Raw genomic sequence first — 17,673 nt, forward strand, 5'->3', positions numbered from 1 at the left:
ATTATGCATATTTCTCCAAGTCTTATATAAGAATGGAATTTGGTTTGCTCTTCTTTTCTAAACTTTTTCACTTCTACTTAATTTAAATGACAAGGATCTCAAAATCAGAATCTATTTTAAAAGACTTTCTTTTGGCTATTTCGCTTTAGTTACTTTTATATTAGCACAGGGATACAACACAGGTAAGCATAGTTATCATGACTGTTTGCATGATCGGCTGTTTGTTTTTTTCCCTTGAGGAGAGACTCTCTGTTGGGATAAACATCAGGGAGGTGAGATAATCCATCATTTTGAGACCTGTTCTCTAGTGATGGATGGATAGATTGGCAAAGTAACTCAATAATCTTCATTTTTTTTTCAGGTTATTCACAGATCAGTGAGCATTGTCGTTAATAAAGCTATGGAATGCTTTTGTGTCCTTGCCCACATTATTTCTCAGGTTTTGACAGGAAAAGACTTTTAATTTGGAAATAACCTTTGTGTTGAAACATAAGTTTCAAGAGTGTGAAATTCTCTGTGAATAATCTGCAAGCCTCCTAGATTTGTATTATCTTCGCAAACAGTATTACTCATGAAATCTGCTTAAACAGGTGATATGAAGCATTGGCGCTATTTAAATCATTCTTTTTTTCCTTGAACTGCAAACTTAGGACACATCTACTTAGCATTTGACTGCACTGGGGAGTGTTATCATTAAAACAAGCCCTCCCCGCCACCACCCTCCAAACCACACACCTGCTTGCTGAATGCCAAAACACCGATAAGGTATAGATATAGCATGTGTTCTTCACACTATACTAGAATATTCAATGGGATCATGGAATTCCCCTTTGTTGGAGGTAAAGATGCTGTCAAACGTAGGCTTAAATTCAGAACCTTAACATGTACAGATGCCACAATAGTGACGGTGGTTGAGATTTCCTGCTGGCTTTGGAGAGAGCTCAATAGCATAAACCTCAGAACTCTTCTGAAATGTAAACTGCTTTATAGACTTTCCAATTCAACCCCAAACATTTGAACTCTTCCATTACTAGGAGTTACCCTTTTTGTTCTCAAGAAAGAAAATTTGATTCCAGAATGGCCTGGAAAATATCCAGAAGCAAGAACCTAAATCCAAGATAAGAAGCTAAGCATTCATCTTTCTAAGAATACAGCTCATTTACATAACAAGTAGTGCTGGAAGTGCTCACAATTCCTGGGAGCATCACTTACAACTGTAATCTTTGATTCTCCTAGCTAAGGAAAGATTGTGAACATCCAGAAAACTTCTATTACTAGACACTGTCAATTCTCTGAACGTACATCCTATCGTAATAGCATGTAATACATGGAATGTAATAGCATGTTCTAGAAAGCATGTAATCCATTCCCCATGCTCATTTCTTAAACAAGCTAAGTAAGAAATTAACTAAATCTTGACCAATACCGATCACCTCGCAACTTCCTGGATCCTTATCAATGAGCTTCTGAGTTCAGATGAGAGAGATAAAGAGACAGCATTTCTAGTTCTACCGAAGGACCTCTTTTCCTGCATACATGGAAAGACAGGAAAGTAAGTAACGTCAATATTCAAGTTAGTACACTTCTTAATGGCAGCTGATATTTTGAGGTTTTGAATTGCTGGGTCTTCAGTTGAGGAAGCACCAGATACACTACTCAACTTCCACCAAACTTAGTTATATCAAACAGCTACCTGAAAACTGTTCTTTCTCTATAACCTTCACTTAAATAACAAACAAGATGGGCAATAAACATGGGATAAAGAACTTTAGCAGGAACTTAGCAAAAGCTATGGAACTAACTGGTTGAAGAAGTGAGAGGCAGCATTAATCCCAGAGCATTCAGAGTGAATGTAAAATCTTTTCTCTTAATTTTTCAGCAATGTTATCCTGGTAGATTCTAATATTCGCTAGAGGTACTCCAATATATCAGTTGCATATCCGCTTGGCACCAATAAAAGGAAAATTAACATAATTGGCTATTGGCTTTTTTTGGCTGATGTAACTGATAAATGCCACATGCATGTGAACCGATAAATGCCACATGCATGCGCACCACTACACACACATACACTACTAGGGATGCAGCCCGGCAGCTTGGAGATCAGCATCCTACCAGTAAGTTGGGAGGGAATGGGCATGGAGGGCAGAATGAGGCCCCCATGTTGAGGGAGGCAGTGGGCAGGGGCAGGCACTGCCCAGACAGGGTAGTGAATTGGGCCCTGGAGCTGGGACTGGGATGAAGTTGGGGCCAGAGGCAGCACCACCCTCTACCCGGTGTGGGGCCTGGGCTGAAAACAGGGCAGACTCAGCTGTCCAGGGTAGGCAGCAGTGGCTCTGTGAAGGGTGGCTATGGGGGCTGTGGAGAATTTGGGGGTGACTATAACACCCCCAAGCTTCCCCCTAGTGACACCCCTGCTCAGGGCACTCCACTTTGTTGCCTTCCTGTGGAAGTCCCGCACTGGCTGCACTTCCCCTGCTCACCTCACAGCACAGGGCTCCCAAGGGAAAGGCAGTACAATGGAGTACCCCAAGCAGGGGTAGTGCTGGGGAAGTTTGGCGGGCTATAACTGCCTCCAAATTCCACGCAGCGCCCCCCATATACACTCGTCCCAGCACCACTGTTGCCCACCCTGCACAGCTGAGCCTGCCCCACACCCAGTCCTGGTCCAGCCCCCACACTGAGAAGAGGGTGGTGCAGCCCCTGGCCCTGAGCCCACATTGGGCAGCCTGTCTTTGCCCCACACAGAAATCCGGGGGAGGCACATGCCCCCTCATGCTTCCCCCATGGGTATGCACAGCAGCAAGGGTGCACACAGCAGTGGGGAGTGCCCCCCCCATTTCTCTGTATCCCCTGGATGAATGACCCATGACTCCACCCCACTCCTGACCCAGGGGTCCCATTCACTGCCCTGGCTGGACCTGGTTGACCTGGCTTCTGCCCCTCACCATGGGGGGGGGGGGCCTCAATCTGCCTCCCCCCGCCACTTCCCCCGCTGCCCCCACAAGACTTACCTGCAGGGCACTGCTCTCCGAGCTGCCAGGCTGCATTCCTGTAAATTCATTACTGGATCAGTACCAGCCGATATAGCTGATTAATAATAGGGTATTGGTAACTGCTATTCACTCATCTTATTTTGGTCAAGGAAGGAAGATTTAGCTTTGATCATTAGGCACATTCAGACACTCTGGTAAAGAATATTAATATATGAACATGGATGGGTATAGGAGCACAGATTATTCCAAATAAAATTAGTGTGAAACAATACAACAATTGCTTCTATATTGCTGAAGGCTTCCATAGAAAATCTATGATCTAGAAAATATTAAACATCTCTACGTCCTTTCTACAATTAAATTGAAAAAAATTCTTCATGTTTCAAAGGTGTTTGTTTCAAAGGTGTTTACTCCTCTATCAGCTATAGGTTTTTGAAAAAAATGGGAAAGGAAGACAAAAACAAACTACAGCAGGTGAATTTGTGAAAAATGGCTCTGGAAAAAGAAGTAATTTCTCTTTTAAAAGTCCCCTCCCCTCCAAAGTAAATTGTTAGGAACTCTTAAGGGCACAGATAAATGCAAGTAAACACATAAAGGCATTCTAAGATCTTAGAAGTCAATGTATATCTCAGTTCTCCTTTTATAACAATGAGGTCTGCGTTCTATTACTTGTCGTCTCAGAATAAAATGTTCATTTATCAAATCACTTTAAGCCTTTCCTTATTATTGCCTATTATTGTAGTATGTTTAAAATTTCTACTACGAAGAAAACTGTGCTTGATTTGACTATAGATTAATGCCCTACTTAACTGGAGATGATGTCCTTTGGTCCATAAAGGAATTACTATATCAAATAGCTGACTAACATCCAATCTGAATTTTAAACTGATCATGAAAACTTCACAAAGTTTTGTTTTCAAAGTTACTGTAGTCTAACTAATCATTGTAGGTTAATTTTACCTAGTCAGGTAAACTTTTGATTATCCTCTAACTTGTACCCTAAAACAGGAAAACTGAACTGACATTAAACATTCAGCAATACCTTACACAATATAGTGCTTGATTGCGATTTCCCTGAATAACTGTCTTCTAAAAGATGCTGAATGTGTTGTTTCTGCACTGTATTTTTCAAGACCTGATGTGCAACTGGGTAAGTGTGCTTGGAAATTATCTTGATAAAAGAGATTTGTATACCCATTCCCAAACCTTATTTCATACACCTCAGTAAGTTGGCTGGGAATATTAAAAAAGCTCCTACCTAAGAGTGTGAGGGGGCTTTTGAGGTAATACTTTTAACTTGCAGTTTAAGCGTAATTCCAGATGCCACCACATTAAAAAGTAAGACAGATACTGGTTGCAAATCAGCATGTTAAAACAAAAAGAAGCTATAATACAGGCTGAGAAAAGTTCTACTGCTTCTCAGCTTGGAAAAATGTGAAGATTCCAATGACTTTGTGTGTAACACAAATCCAATTTATGGAGATAAAAAAATCTCACATCTGTACCTCAACATATTGGAAGATACATAACAGTGATATAAAAAGAGTTTAATTTTCTTTCCTAAAACATACCTGTTAAAACCAGTAAAGAACTGATGCTGCTTTTATTCACTCAACTGTCTTCAGTAGTTATAAAATGTTGTACTGTTTATGAAGAATTCATTTAGAATGCAAGGATGTGACTTCCAAATGTCTTTGAATCATTCACATAAATATGCATGCATGCCATTTATAACAGTAGCCTTGATGAGAACACACAGTGTAACTGGCTGCAAGCAACGCTTAAGAGGTTTACATTAAAACAGAATATAGAATGGTGGTTAGAAATCACAGAACAGGTGACACCTTATTCTGATAACCTGGTGATAAAACCTGTAGGGTATGATGTATAGGCAGTGGTGACACTACTTAACTATACTGACTGAACAATATCCTAGGAATATTGTTCAGTTTTGGCAAGATATAATACCCAATGCAGGTCATATATAAAATAGTTAAAATTAACAATATTAAAAAAATAAATGGTGATTGTCTTCTAAATTGTTTGAAAGTTTATTTGAAAACTAAAATTTAAGAGATTTGAGATTTTATTTTGTCTTTTAAAAAGACTACTAAGTTTGTGATTTGATATGAAGCAGTTAGCTTCAGGCACCTTGAATGCACTCTTCCTTATTCTACTATTACCTGAGATTAAACAGCAAAACAATGGAATACAGTAGGCAAGCAAAAAGTTCAGCTAATTTAAAGAATTCCTGTGGTCCCAGAGATTCTCTTTGACAGTAGCTAAAAAGTTTTCCACACAGTCTGAATTGATCCTGTCTCCATCAAACCTATCGGTAATATATGTAACAATACTGCCTATTCTGGTAGTACAACCACTGAACCCCTTGGCCTTCTATCAAAGTGAGCCAACGAAATTATACCAAGGAATTTCTACATCTGAATGAATATATAAATTGTCATCTTGCTGGTTGATTAAAAATAAAATAGCAGCTGTTTAAAACATACATATGCATATACATATACATAGCATAATATATGAGAGTTGGTTGAATGGTATATTTTGTATTAATTATGTTCTGCAAGAAAATAAAATATGCAAAAAGCCTTTTTTAAGAACGGCCAGAAAACCTATTGCAGGTATTAAGTTACTGAATAATACTTGTTTTCAATATGGTATTGGACAAATGCCCAGACATGTAATGAAGTATAAATTGGATACACACTTGACACATCAGTAAACCTCATAAACAATTTTACTAATTATCTGAATCAATTCAATGATTTATATAAATAAAGATGGAAATCAGGCAGTGTTGTATTATTACCCTTACAAATGTGCAAACACATTCCAGATGAACTGAATCTGGAAAGGATACAACAAAACTTATTCTCTATATTCAGTATTTATCCAAGAAAAATATTTAAAGTAATATCCAGACATGGTAAAGTGCTTGCTCAAAAGATAATGTAGACTCATTTATCAGACTTGGATGAAAAAGATTAAATTTAAACTGAAATAATGTGAATTTAAATTCATGGGGGAGAGCAAGGGAGATGAAGTGTGGGGACAAGGGGAACAGAAATTGTGGAAGGGAATAAACAGCTTGTTGTAACAGCTGTCACTTTTTCTTTGCATTAAACCTCCACCACAACAAACCCACACAGTTTTCGTTCACGAAGACAAGAAGGCCAAATAGACTACTTTCATGCTGAGAATAGTTATAATCACCAATGCAACCTTGTGTCTTCAAGAGATAGAGACCTTCCACGAACAAATGCCAACGGCTGTGATGATGTATACTTGCTGGAAATACACAGCATTCATTCATTGCGCATTCAAGACCAACTCTCTCCACTGATAAATATAGCTCCATACAGCTAAGACCCTTCATCCACCAGGGAGTGTTGTAAGAAAGGAAAAACTAGGAACCCATTATACATTACAGGCAGGAACAAAGCAATTGTCACCTATTTCCAAAGAAAACAACATGTACTTCCTAACAACTAAGCATGCATAAAAATTACCATTTCCACACAACCTGAAAACATGCCATGTCAGACCTCATACTGATATTTATAACAAATCCACTAAAAGGTAAAGTAGGCTGTTTGTGCTGTTCTACTAAGTACAAAAATCTCATGGTTATATAAAATGCACAAGTTACTACATAACCTGCAGAAAGAGTGTGGGAAAGCTGCTTGCCAGCAATGCAAAAGAGGAAGAGGCGATTCTTTCATTTTCAGGCTTTAAAAGGACAGGTGAACTGGAAGAAACAACACATGCGTTTGGTGCTTGAAGGTGTCTAACACCTCTAGTTAGCAACTCCTTAGACAAATCAGACTTTGTAGGAGAGATTAAGAGTAAGCTTCCATTTCATGGATGTAACAATGAAACTACAGGAGTGCAGGGCATTGTTATGGAGACAGGGTCATCGTGCTTTGATTTTAGAATCAGTGCCCTTTTTTATGGCCGCAAATAGATGTTGGATTTGTCCTGGAATAAACCATTTTATCCAGGACAAAATACAATCCTTCAGATGCCCATGTCCATTGTCCCAGGATAAATCCTAAAGAGGTTGACAAGATAAGAAGTAGCAATAGTTCAACCTGGGACATGGCAAAGTGTGTCTGAACAATTATCCAGGGATTGCATAATTGAATCAATGTCAGAAAAGCAGCTAATTAACCCTTGATTAGAAGGGTGATGTGTGTACACGCCAAACCTAGAATACTTCTGTTCTGGGACAAACACAGGCACATGTCCCAGGACAAATGCAACATTTGTTTCTAGCCTAAGTGCTACTATACAGAAAGGATTGTAATTTTTAGAATGTCAAAATTCAAAATTACAATAGTTGCACATTTTGTAAACAAAACAATATTAGGATTGTTCAAACACACGTGTTAACATCTCACTGTGAATTTGGATTTCCAAGGACTAAAGAGATATTAATGCCAAAAGAGCAAAGATGTGATTTCATATTGTTTACCCCAGATAGATTAGTACATTATTTTAAGACAGGTATCACAGTGATGTCATTACTTTGTTTCATCACTTAAAAATCCTCCGAGCCACAAAATAGCAACTACCACCATAGTGACTATATGCTGAATTTGTTCTAAATACTAAAACCTTCTCAGACAGTCATGGAGATTTGCATGCAGACAGAGGTCAATCCTTAAAAGTGACTCTGAAAATGTTCTCAGAGCTGCTCTGAGATAGCTCATCTTATATAGGAATTCTCGCCCAAGAATAAGTTAAATGTAGGTGTTAGGGATTACGGTTTTAGATAACATTATTTTATTCCTTCTGTGCAGCTGTAAAATTAGCAATGGAGAAAATCCGTTGTTAACTTTCAGCTTTTACAGATCCTTTATTTATTCTAATAATCTTATCAATTAATAATTGCACCTAACAACATAGCTCTTCAGATTATATCATCATAGCATGAATATTTCTGTTTATATGGAACCATTTCTCAGACTTTTTCAAAAGCAATTACAAAACAATTAGCTAACAAAGGGTATTTTCTGAGACCTCTGCATTACCTGAAGTATGTATGGGGAGACAGAAAAGCCATTTTTTCCACTTTCCAAAAGAGTGCAATATCTATCTTTCAGAATACACTGTTGTAAAACTTACATTCCCATTTTGAGAGGAATTTACAAATAAGAGATGAAGAAACAGAAGTTGAACATTGATGACAATTTCATAAAAATATATTCGCAAATTCTTGCTTTTTACAAAATAAAAGAACATGGATTAATTTAAACCCTCTTTGTAATAGGAATTTTAAATTGGCCAATTAAAATGCCATACTACTTAGAAAATATTTCAACAAACAATAATTTTTATACTTTTTAGAAAAATAAAAATACAAGGTAAATGGAAGTGTTATATTAGCTGTCTACCACTAGACAGCTAAGAATAGGTTTATAATACTCAATTAACAAACATTTCTACTTATTTATCAAGAAATATAAAAAGTCTTGCTTACCTGCAAAAGCACTGGGAAATCTCCCCTTGGCCATACAAAGGAAACAAAAAGGGCGTATTGCCATAACGGCCAAGACAATGAAGAAATTTTTTTGTTGCCTTGAGCCCATCTGTGGTGTTGCTGTCACTCTCCGATACCATTGCAATAGAATGCAGAATAAAATGTTGCAAGTTAGGTGTTAATTTCTGGGTTTTTAAGTATTGTGAAAATGTAGAGTCCTTGTAATCTGTTTCAAGGGAAAGAAATACAATTCAGGTAAAGGATGCAGCTTAACAGTGGAAATTTTCACGTTATAGTTTCAATTTTTAAAAAAATCCTTACATTTTAATATTTTAACACATTAAAGAAGAGAGAAAGAGAAAAAGAGAGAGAAAACATTTTAACATCTCAATTTTCCAGTATGTTACTAAAACTAAGCAAAGAAATGATGGAAGCTAAAGATGGATTGTCAACCTTGATTTTAAATAATACAATTCGTATAAAAATGAATTTGTTAGAAAGAAAGAAATCTAAAACCTGTACAGACATCCCAACAGCATATCTACCATGTTGTGTGGAAATATTTTGAGCTAACTGTGAATGCACTAGCTTGCCCATTGAGTCTACATGGCACACGAGACTTTACACACAATACCCCCAAGCTAGCTCTGTACATCTTTAGCTCTAAAACTAAACCAGCAGAGCTAATTAACCCAGGGCTCACCACCGTGCTAATATGACTTGTCCTCAGAGCTAGCTCAGGATATCCATGCAAAAGGCTGCTTTGCACTGTATAGGTGTACTCCAATAAGGAGGTAGCTGTTTGGGAAGTTATAGCGAGAGAGGAACGAGTGTTGTGACATACCTAACAATATGTTATCTGTTCTGAGTCAGGACTGGTCTATACCATTTTACATCATTTAGCCAACTCCATTAAAGAAACTATTTTCTACAAAAATACTTAAAGCAGTACCAACCATATCTGGTATATGGTTGTATTGATATGAAGATGTCTTATGCTGGTCTAGCTGATTTTCAAAAGGAATGCAGAATAAGCTAACAGGTATAAGAGGGCTTTCTACGCGTATTTGCATCCACTCAAGGATAGGCCTACTTACTCCACTGATATACGTAAAGTGTATAATTATGAGCAGACAAGCTTTTAATAATTCAAAATACAGATCACTTGGAATATATTGTAAACTGATGATTTATGCAAAAAAACAATTAATATAGACAGGATCTATCAGGATATGAGGGAGGATTTATTTCTCTTTTTTAATTACTTTTTTGGCAGTATTCAGAACTGCATGAAAAGTGAGCTCTGAAAAATGTTTCAAATTTCAAACAATGCATGTCTGTGATACTTCATAGTTAAAATAGGAAATTTCCTCACATATTAAGGTAAATTTAATTATAATGAGTAATAAACTTTGATGCTTTTACACGGTATCTCTGAAATCAATTATGCTCATTCTTGAAATTTCAAATGGCTGAAATAATTCAGTAAAACTTACTCTCAGTGTAATCAGTAATATTATAAAAAGTATATCATCCGCTTGAGCTTCAGCCGCTGTTCCATTACTAATGTATTTTACTACCTGTGTACAGCCAAGCAGCAAGTCATAAAATACACTACATTTTTTTTCACTGTGTTGTCTTTATAAAAACAGGTATCTCAGTGTCTTTCCGTTCTAGAAGTCTTATATATCTCAACTCTGTATTACAGAGAAAAAGCTTTTTAAAAAGCTTTAAAAAAATCTCCAATTCCTAGCCTACTTTAAAATGTAGTGACAAAAATCAGTGTAACTATCTCTAGAACTAAAATAAATCTAACTTCATTCTGGTATATGAATCAATGAATTGCACCTAAATTGATGTAGTCTCTCTTTTTTGTACTAAGTAAATTTTCTAAATACAATATTTTTATTTTACAAATATTTTTCCTCTAAGCACTGCTTTTTTTATTCCACTAGCAGCAAACCTGAAATTGCCTGTAATCTATAAACTGCTTTGGCTTAATGAGTTTTTCCCTTGAAGACTTTCTAGAGTTCATCACCTCATTATCAATACCAGTGGCTCTCCACTGGGGTGTCCGGTGTGGCCAGGAAGGGCTGTGGCACACATGCCTGCTGCTGCCTACATTACAGTTCTCCGGATAACCCCAAACCAGGCAGGAGCCCCTCTTCCCAGTCCAACCCTTCCTAATGTCTCCCAGAAATATACACACACAATGCAGATGGACCTGTCCCATGCAGGAGGATCAGGGGGTGGGCTGGACCAAGAAGGACAAGCTTGTGCCTTGCAGAGCGTGTAAGACCCTGTGCAGTGACCAGCAGACAGCTGGAGGAAGAGAGACAGGTCCTTGCAGGAGAAGCTAAAGTTCACCGGAGACCTTCCTCAGCATACAGGAGGTGGGAGCCACAAGGGAAACAAGTTCAAGCCTGATTTATGCTGCCCTGGCCAGGATTAAGCACAGGAAGGAGCAACGTCCACAGGATACCAGTGCAGGGTCACAACTGGAGGATTTTTCTCAAAGACAGCCTCCCCTTTCATCAACCAAAGTCCATGAAGGGACTGAGGGCTTGTAAGAAGCAGGATAGAAGGCACCTCAAGAAAACCTCCTGTCCCATCTGTTTTCTCTGCCTGCTGCTTCATGTTATTTTCAAAAATGAAGCTGAAAACTGGGGCTGGGATCCATTGGAGAGAGGGCAAGACAGTGAAGTGATCCTAGAGAGGGAGAGAGGCAGGGAGGTAAGGGATTCTGCCCCTTATCACAAATAATTTACTGCCCTACTTGCATACAGGTGCTCTGATGCTCAGAGAGCAGAAGCTCAGCAGGTCTGAAAAATCAGGTCCCATTCAAGTGTCTTATCTGAACCCTGCAAAAACCTGCAGCAGCCAGAACAATGATTCTCAACCTGGGCTTCATGCACCAAAGCAAACACAGGCAAGGGCAGGTGCAGGCATATCTCCCTTACACAGAGAAAAGGAGAGGCCTTCACCTACATCCACAGAGGATGCCGCTAAATTCAGAGAAATTATGGAAGGGCTAAAAACCACAAATCTATCCTGACCAGTTCTCTCTCTCTCATGTGCTTACAGTTTTTCACTCTCATTTTTGCTACCCAACCCAAGACACGTATTCAACCAAGTCTTCTCTAAATTCATGTAAATATCCCAACCCTGTGAAAAGTAGCAAATTCCTTCAAATATATCTTATTTAAAAAATAATAACTTTTTCTGTCATCTATGAAAGTATCTGTATTCTCTAAAATACATGTCAGTGTCTCAATCACTTCTGCTCATTATTATCATTTTTTCCTAAAGCTTTTCTAACTTAGCCGTAGGCTTTAGTGGGCACAGAATACCTTATATAAAATATTGTCTCATTCCAAAAGCAAAGCTGTATGATCTCTACTACATCCTTTGGTGCTTTCAATGGCTTCAGATGAGTCTTCAAACCCAAACAGGATTTTCATAATTTTCTTTCAAGCTTGCTTTGACTCTTTTCACAACTTGGCTCAAATTTGTTCATATTTTTTTCTCCACTATATGAAACTTTCATTAATTGTGAAGAATATTCTCCAACATTCCAGAGAAAAATCTCTCCAAATGTAACATTAAAAACCTCATTTTCAGTGTTTCAGACTAACTGTACTGTCATTTATGAGAATGAGTATCAACAGGATCAAAAATACATGTACATTAATTATCCAAAGAAAAAGAAAAAGAAAGTATACCACAAAAGGTAAATAAAAACCTCAATGAAAAAAAGAACACAAATAAAAAATACACTTTTGACAAACCTATTGCAATAAAAAATTTGAAAAAAAATTACAAATATCACGAGAACTAAATAAGTGAGAATTTAAGAAGAGTAACACTAAAGTGAAAAGGTCAGGAAAAGGTCAAAACCTACTCTGAAGCTGAATCCATAAAAATAAATAAGGTGAAAACACAGGAGAGCTATCAAAAGTATGGATAACCAAATGAACTCACAAATAAGGGGGTGTGTATTATTCTATGAAACACAGTACCTTGGTATTCATCAGGGTGTTGTTCATATTCCAAACAAAATGTCAAAAATTTCATTAGCATTCTCTTTTCTATCATAGTGAGCTGTTTGCTATTGAAGACATCTGCTCGGGAACAAGGTACCTGGAAAATAATAATTTTAGTAGTTTTTCAAATGGAAGGAAGAGCAGGATAGATGGAGGCTGTATTTATTATACTATCTATTTAGAAATCTTTCTAAACACAAGAATATTCCAGTTGCTTGCATTTATTTTCCTGTTCCATTATTCCCTTTCATTTTCAATAGAATCTTTGCCAAATGCAGGGCTAATTAATTTTGAACTCCACCAAGTAAATCTGTTGCCATTATTAGGCTAATGGTATTTCCCTTGTAACCAGGAACTAATGACATATCAAGTCTAGCTCTGAAGTCTGGAAATAAAACTGGCTCCTCTTTAAGATCCAGCTGACGAGTCAACAGCTGGACATGATCGTTGTCTAAGACACTGATCTATTCAGTTCCACATTCCTATTTTAGCTGAATAAACTTTGATGTTTAATTTATGGCATGTACAATTGTAATATTTCCTTACCATAAACAGAACGCAGATAAAGACATTTTCCCAGAAAAAATAACAGCTTACAGCAGCAAAATGTCTTATGAAAATCAGTTTATATTTTTTCATATTTAAAAAAGGAATAGATTCAGCTAATATACCACATTCTTCTACAGTACCTGTTCCACCTTTCCTTCTCGAAATACAAGGATCCTAGTTGCATTTTTGAACTCTGCATATCGGCTAACATTCGACTTTATTAGGAGGTCAATTAACAATCCCCGGGAATAAAGCACCTGTACAAACAAATAAAAATATTTTTGAGGATAAAGATAAACAAATACTTGCATTAAAACATAAGTCGCTTCAATAATATTGTTTTATAGGTTCTCTCTCAAAAGAACTCTGAAGTTCCACTTGAAATTAGAGCTTATAAGGAAATGCAAAGACCCCAGAATAAAACAAAACTGTGTTGAAGAGAGGGATAAAGAAGTAGCTAACAAGAGAGCACTGCTTTCCCCACAGAAAACAGGCTCCTCCCCACTAATTACATAGCTTCATTAGCATGGCAAGGCTCACCTGGAGAAATAGACATCTTGTGTGTAAGTGCTTGAAGAGAAGCTGGCTTCTTTACTACAAGGACAAGTTTCTATCATACAAAACTGCAGCTTAAGTTCAATGAACACTTCTGGCTTTCAACTGAAGTATTATGCATTAAAATTTCTTTGCACACCACAGTAACAGCAATCTTCTCCAGTCACTGGGACCGAAAATTTCTTTCAGAGCATTACCATCAGCCACTTCTTTTTCTCCCCCTATAACCTATCACTGGACCATCTTATCCTCTTATGATTTCAAGTATCATCCTTACATTAATTAACTCTTCTCCAAACATCTCATGTATGCATGCTAGTTGTTCAAAATCAATATGACCAAGCCCAGTATGACCTTTTCTCCCACCCACCACACTGTCACAACCACATTACTCCACTACCCAGGCACATAACCTGGGTCAGGGGTGGGCAATTATTTCAGCTAGAGGGCCGCTCAATGAGTTCTGGTGAGCTGTCAAGGGCCACAGGGGTAGCCCTGGCCCTTGACAAATGCCCTGCCCCCTGAATGCCATCTTGGGACTGGAAGTCCCAACCCTGCCCCCTGACCTCTGTCACTGGAAGTCCATCCCCTTACCCCGGAAGTACTCTTTTTGGGAGGGGTGGGGGTTGCCACCTTGAAACCAGAAAAGAAAAACAAATCATATGCTAAAAAACTTAAAAATCAAACATGCACTGTAATTTATTTTAATTTTATTTAAAAAATATTTTGCCCAATTTATGTGCATTTACATAGTGTATCTAGAGGCAATTACATAATAACTTAAATACAGTCTTATTCTTTTATACTCTGTAGTGGGGTGTGGGGGCATGCAGAGTGCAGGTATGGGAGGTGGATGTGAATGGGTGTGGGTGCAGGGTATGTAGTTAGGCTGGGGGTGTGTGGGAGGGTGGGGTGGGAGGGTATGGGTATGTATGAGGGTATGGTGGGCTGGAGAGGTGTAGGACTGTGCGGGGGCTGTGGGAATATGATAGGGGGTTGGAGTATGTGAGGGCTGTGGGAGGGTGTGGGTGGGCCCTGGGGCGTAAGAGTCCCTGGAGCTGCATGTGGTGGCAGCGAGTAGGGTCAGCTCTGCCTGGCTCCACAGTGCCCAGCTCCCTGCACTCCCACCCCAGTCCCTAGCTACAGGTGGTGGCAGTGTGTGGCACCAGCCCCACCTAGCCCAATAGCTCTCCTGCCCAAGTCCCCAGCCACACATGGCAGCTGGATGTGGGGCCAGCTTCACCTGGCCCCATAGTGCATAGCTCCTGTGTTCCTGCCCAAATCCCTGGCTGTAGGTGGTGGAAGCATGAGGGACAGGCCCCACCAGGCCCATAACACATAGCTCCCACCCAAGACCCTGGCTGCACATCAGCAGCATGTGAGGCTAGCCCCACCTGGCTCAACAGCACTTCTCTGGCCGCAGGGTAGCAGTATATGGGGCTAGCCTGTCCCAGCTCCATAGCGCACAGCTCCTGTGGTCCTGCAGAATGGGAACAGCCCAGCTTGGCCCCATAGAATGCAGCTCCCCACACTCCCACCCCTTTCCCCCTGAAGGAGTCCCTGGCCCCAGCCCAGTGGGGCCCTTACCTGCATTTCCAGGCTTGCGGGCGGGGAGGGCTGGAAAGAGCCTTGGGGTGGCCAGGCACAAGCTCTGCCAAGCAACAGCTTCCTGTCTCTAATGTCCCGTGGCTTGGGGCTGGGGAGGTTCAGGCCAGGCTGGGTTGGGGGAGTGGGGGGTGTTGCTTAGCCACCAAAGCTGCACTTCCTGCATGGAGGCAGCCAGGGTTTACAGAGGGGCCCCACGGGACAGATGGAATAGCCTTGCGGGCCAGAACTAGCTGACAGGACGTATTTTGATTCAATCATCTTTGAAGATCCACACACATCAAGACTACTTTAATTCTGCCTTTATGACACCCACCACAGCATGTGACACCCACCTAGCTCTGTTAAGGCTTTTACATACTACCATTATGAAAAATAAGAAACTTTGCATTACATTTGTTTTCTGTAACACATGTTCTCATGTAATGTCTACAACAATGTCTTTGCCTGGAATTACTTGTGCTCATTTCAAACCATTATAAATTAAAGTTACTTTTTTCTTCCTTTAGAAGAGGTATATCATAATATGATGGGCAAAAGTCTCTTTTGTTTCCTTCCTTTTGCCCACCCCTAATGACCAAAACTTATGAAAAGTCTCTGTTAATAAAGCTTCTCTATTATTAGAAAATGCATCACAGAAGCATTTTTCATTTGCCTTATTTTACGTCTGTAATTGTTTTCCCCCTAGATCTGGGATTTTCAGTGTCTTTATACTTTACTATTTTAACACTTTGAAGGATATTAAGCCAGTTAGTATAAAGGATGACCTACCATTCATAGTATGTGTTTTCTTCTTTAACCGTGTATCTTGTTCCTCAAATACCATACTTCAAAATCTATCCCAGATATGTCTATGCCTTTTCTTGAATATAAGCAATTTCTACTTGCATCTTTCCCTTTGTGGGAGATACTTAATTTTAAATGTCTTAGCTCCCAAAATACAGACATTTTTAAACTTGCTAATTATAAGTACCTCAAAGTTTTTTCAAACTTTTTCAGTCTCCACTATTATTTCACTGAACTGATGAGTAAAGCTGGTTTTTGCTTTCTTTGTATAAGCTATATATTTATTATACATTGGTGGATGGACATAAATGTAATTACTAATCCAAAAAAGCTTACTAAATTAAAAGCACTGAAGAAAGTTTTATATCTAGTGCTACTAATCTGAAAGTCATCTAGCCGGAATGTAGGAATCTACAAAGTACCAATGGAGAGGCAAAATCCCTATTTGTTACAATTTCAGATTTCCAAATTTTGAAAACCAAGCCTCTGATGTAAAAATGTAAGTGTACATTTGCCCATGGTGGGATGGGCATGCCTTTCAGAGCCCATGTGCTAAAAATGAACTGCTGCAAGTTAGTGGAAATTTTGGCTGACACTTCCCCAGTCTGCCTCTCTCCCCAACTAGTATTCTGCCCCTTTTATCTACAGTTACCTTATAATGGCTTCTAGGGTTAGAGTGCTGTCTCTAAGTTTATCTTTTGAAGTGCATCAATCAAAATGGATACATGCACAGGTTGTGCACGCTGCCAATCATGACCTCTAGCATTCTGTAGGATCAGTCTCACATACTGTAGATTTGCAAAGTGTACCCTAGGCTCTGGAATACATGACCTAAAATGTATCACTGAAACGTAATATTCACTATTTTGGCTACTGTAACTTTATTGTCATAAAAACTTAAATATCACTGATGGTGCCGAATAAGAAAGTCTAAATATGTAAGTTCAGAGTGTGACACGTTTGGCAAATAACACTTCTGGTCATTTCAACTCAGATAATTCAATAGGTTATTGATTAAAAACAACTTCTTTTCTAGCTTTCAGAACTATTTTTCCAAACTGAACAATAAAGAAAAAATTCCGTCCCAGACTTAAAGAGTCTTGCTTTCACACGGTCCACTGAAGTTAAAAAAAAAAAATCTTATCAGCATTATAACAGAACTTGTAACTGTAGGTACAGATGCTCACACGTCAGCAACAGATTTCCTTTGTAAAATATATATTTCCTCTATAAATTAAATTACATGTGTGTGGGTGAGCACACATGTGCGCGCACGCACACACATAGTCTGTTACTGCCCACTGGACAAAGAACATTGTTTTGAAATCTGAGTGTTTGGTAAGCAAATCAGATTTTAAGAAACCACTCTCAAGAACAGGACAAAGTAAGAATTCAGAACAGTAACAACAACATCCAATTTCATTTAGCTTAATAATTACATTAGGGACTAAATGCATTTAACTTTTATTTAAATAGACATATTATTATAATCCAGCATGCCAATGTGCTGACAATTAAGAATTCCCTCGTTAATGCTTGTTACTGAAGGAACATAAGAGCCCCATAGTATCAGATTTCAGGTTGAGTTTGAGTTCAGGAAAGGGTAGTTAGATATTTCTTTAAGTGCACTAAGTGAATT

At 38.7% G+C, this 17,673-nt stretch overlaps 1 protein-coding gene across 2 annotated transcripts in view; it reads right to left on the reverse strand.

Annotated features, from left to right (window-relative positions):
- CHM (CHM Rab escort protein) overlaps positions 1-17,673 on the reverse strand; it is a 145,815-nt gene that overhangs the window by 62,452 nt on the left and 65,690 nt on the right. For both annotated transcript variants that reach the window (XM_090059407.1, XM_090059406.1), the window contains exons 6-8: positions 13,229-13,345; positions 12,516-12,636; positions 8,497-8,722 (exon numbers count right to left, since the gene is read on the reverse strand). In XM_090059407.1, the coding sequence (XP_089915533.1) occupies positions 8,497-8,722; positions 12,516-12,636; positions 13,229-13,345 (464 nt within the window). The remainder of the gene's footprint in view (positions 1-8,496; positions 8,723-12,515; positions 12,637-13,228; positions 13,346-17,673) is intronic.

This window comes from Crocodylus siamensis, chromosome 8, assembly GCF_052110815.1.
Source record: "Crocodylus siamensis isolate JL-2025a chromosome 8, ASM5211081v1, whole genome shotgun sequence".
Classification (NCBI taxonomy): Eukaryota; Metazoa; Chordata; order Crocodylia; family Crocodylidae; genus Crocodylus; species Crocodylus siamensis.